This window comes from Oryza glaberrima, chromosome 7, assembly GCF_000147395.1.
Source record: "Oryza glaberrima chromosome 7, OglaRS2, whole genome shotgun sequence".
Taxonomy (NCBI): domain Eukaryota; kingdom Viridiplantae; phylum Streptophyta; class Magnoliopsida; order Poales; family Poaceae; genus Oryza; species Oryza glaberrima.
Window position 1 is genome coordinate 20425608 of NC_068332.1, and position 3121 is coordinate 20428728.

The following is a 3121-nucleotide window of genomic DNA, read 5'->3' on the forward strand; positions in this document are numbered from 1 at the left end:
GTTTAACAGCAAATTGATATGGCGATTGATACAGTGAACTCAATCTCAGTGAGTCGTGAAACAGACAAACAGTTTAATGGTGGAGAAAAGAGTCTCGAGTCTGCTGAAGACAAACTTCATCTTTGCTTGAGACGGTCAGCTTGCAATTTGGCTGTCACAGGCAAATGCAGCTTTTAGTAAGCGTGATTCCAGCCTTCAAATTTGAAACGAACGGGTAAACATGATTTTCACCAGTAGTTTTTGGGAACAGGTTCAAAGCAGAGGGAATGCAGATCTACACATTTCGAGAAACAGAACGACAGAAAACTAAAATACAGGAAGAATTCAACATATCCGAGATATCTAATCTTATTGCTGTTCAAATTTTGTTGCAACAGCAAAAGGTGATGTTTATAGCAATTACAGGAGGCTTAGAAAATATAAATAAATTAAATACAGTCTATATAACTGTAAGCAGCTATGACAAAATAAACTACTACCCTACTTGCTCTTCTTCCCTTCAGTCTTCTGATACTGATATGGTGGGCAGTTGGCTACCTGAACAGATTCAGATCAGAATGGATAAATGCCGTGTGAGATATGAAAGGGACATTCGGGTACATCCCAGCAAGAGCGCATCGCATGCACTCGAGCACTGTGAAGATCTGTATGAAAGCAATAGCCATCCAGAAATACTGCATAGGCTTCCCCTGATACACGATGCTGGGCATCCAGGTGCACATTGTTGCCACTGCTTGGGAGCCAGTGTCCAGGAGGATAGCCAAGATGACATGGAACCTTAAAAAGTGCGGCGACCACTTCCGTCTCACGACAAAGAAGTACACTGTCATAAAAATCACCAGCAAAAGCCATCCTGGAAACAGTGTCATCGTATCGATGAAGGTGTACACCAACGAAAACCCCTGCAAGTATGTGTGTAGCTGGTAGATGACATCGGCATATGACCACATGTTGTGGAGTGGAAGCAAGTAGGGCACACATGCTAGAGTCCTCCACCACCATCTGGGTTTCGAAGTCAACTCAGGGTAGCTGAATGACGCTAAAGAGGATGCTCGACAGCCAACTTCAAGTCTTCGATGCTGACTGTGTCGTGCTGCCAGTGATGGAATGCCCTTGATAGAATCATCCCTTCCGAACGATGCAAGCATGTCATTCTGAACAAAACCAGTGCCAACTGCAAGATATATCAGATATTTGTCATCAATTCATTTTAGGAGTCATGCGTCAGAATTCAAAGCTCTGAATTACAAACTTACTGAGAATCAAAGACAAGTACAACCTACACAAAAACTGTCTCACTGCCGATATATGTTCTGGCTAACATCTAACTAGATAGCAGCAGCAATACAAGCTTTCTTCAATGTATCATGAGTTCACGATGATATTTATTTGACCCAATTTTTTTTCGATAAGCTGTAGACCCATTACAACTACCACCTTTATTAAAACCTAATAAAATCAACATTTTACACAATGTGGTGCGTATTTACTTCATATATTGGCTTGCACTTGTACTGTCTACAATATACAGTTCATATTGGTCCTTAAAATGTGACCAGTGAATCCGAAAACCAGAAGTTCCAGAAGGGTATACAAGTGCACAATATCAGACTATCAACTGGAAAATAGCAACGCAATATATTAAATATAATCAAATATAATTGACCCCAATCCACAAGATGTTGTCAGAAATCACAAATAGGATAATATGGCATGAATATGCCAACATGGCAACAACTACAAAAGAAATGGTAGTTCAGTGCTACCAGCCCTCTGGACAAACGCATTGTGTTTACTCGTAAGTGCTGAAGAGAAAGGAAAGAATGAGGGCAAAGAGTGAGCATGTCATCAAAATTCCCTAGTGCTTCATATTTTAAAAGAAGTTAGCAAAAACTATGTGCCTTATATTATGAAATTGAAAAGGTAAACTACTACTTATAATCAGTCATAAGTCATCATAAGTACTATGTGCTGCGTGTACACTTCGAGCAGCAGAAAAGAACTGCTTACGGTGTTAGAATTTGACAGAAGCCCCCCAGAACATAAACAAAGGTTACAGCCACTCACTTAATGTACAAACAGAATTACAAAATTTGTGAAGCTCATGATAATATGGTTGTTATAATTCATCGCAACATGCAAGTGAGAGAAATTAAGGAAAGCATTATGGGTAATAAAGGGCATATAAATGATACATCACAACAAATTTAAATGAGAGAAGCAACTTCGTCTAATCCATACCTCGCAAAGCTCCCATGGAAAAACTCTTCCTTTCGGCATGAAGTCGCGCACGTTTTACACTCCATGATCCCGCCGGAGTACCCAGGCACGATGTTCTCGCGAAAGAGACATTATGCTTAGCCGCAGGAAAGGCAAGCAGCTGAGCGTGTCCAGCAGATAAGCCTTGACAGAGAACCATTCTGCATAAATACAGCCCTTGCCGAATCACCGAATTACCTGGACAGACATGTGAGCGAATCGGATCACTGGATCGAAGAGAGCGAAACATTTGGGTTAGATTTGCGCCCAGAGAATAAAAAAACAAGAACAACATCAAAACAATCCAATCAAGTTGGAATCCATCACCCAACCACTAAAACCAATCCAAGTCCGGATGGATCCCCACACTAAGCCTGATCAGTATCGAGGAGGATTGCGAGAGAAGGATACCTTCACACCGAGCCGAGGTGGCGTTTCGGCGAGAGGAGACCCGACCCGCCCACCCGCGTGTTCGCCGGAGAGAGGAATCGATGGGCGCTTCCGCCGAGACGGGGAGGCAAAGAGGCGATTGCAGATAGGGTTCTCTTTTCCCCGATTTGCAGATCAGCCCCTACAGTTGCGGGAATTCGCATAGAGAGGATATTCTTTTTTTTTTCTCTCGTGTAACCTGTCAAAAGCAAACCAAGGGTCCAATTCTAGAATCGCAAAACCTGTAGCTTTAACATGCTTCAACCAAAATCTGATAGTAGAACATGCTCCATCTACAGAATAACACGGTAAAACACGAGGCTAAAAAAACAGCAAAATGGAAAACGCAGTAATTAGGGACATGATTTCTCTAATCTCTTATTCACTGACATTCTCTTATCCCTAAGCCTCTTGGCTAACTCAGCTTGCCTAC

General features: G+C 42.0%; 1 protein-coding gene across 2 annotated transcripts; it reads right to left on the reverse strand.

Moving 5' to 3' along the window:
* Nucleotides 1–330: 330 nt before the first annotated feature.
* On the reverse strand, nucleotides 331–2827 carry LOC127778567 (protein TIC 20-I, chloroplastic-like). 2 transcript variants are annotated; one of them, XM_052305184.1, is made up of 3 exons: nucleotides 2671–2827; nucleotides 2242–2457; nucleotides 331–1174 (listed from the first exon to the last, which is right to left on the reverse strand). In XM_052305184.1, exons 2-3 carry the CDS (start codon nucleotides 2417–2419, stop codon nucleotides 534–536), a joined length of 819 nt encoding a protein of 272 aa, XP_052161144.1. In that variant the 5' UTR covers nucleotides 2420–2457; nucleotides 2671–2827; the 3' UTR covers nucleotides 331–533. The 2 variants fall into 2 exon arrangements, with proteins under 2 accessions (XP_052161144.1, XP_052161145.1); XM_052305185.1 differs by having other exon boundaries at nucleotides 2242–2486; nucleotides 2671–2824.
* Between the last annotated feature and the right edge of the window lie 294 nt (nucleotides 2828–3121).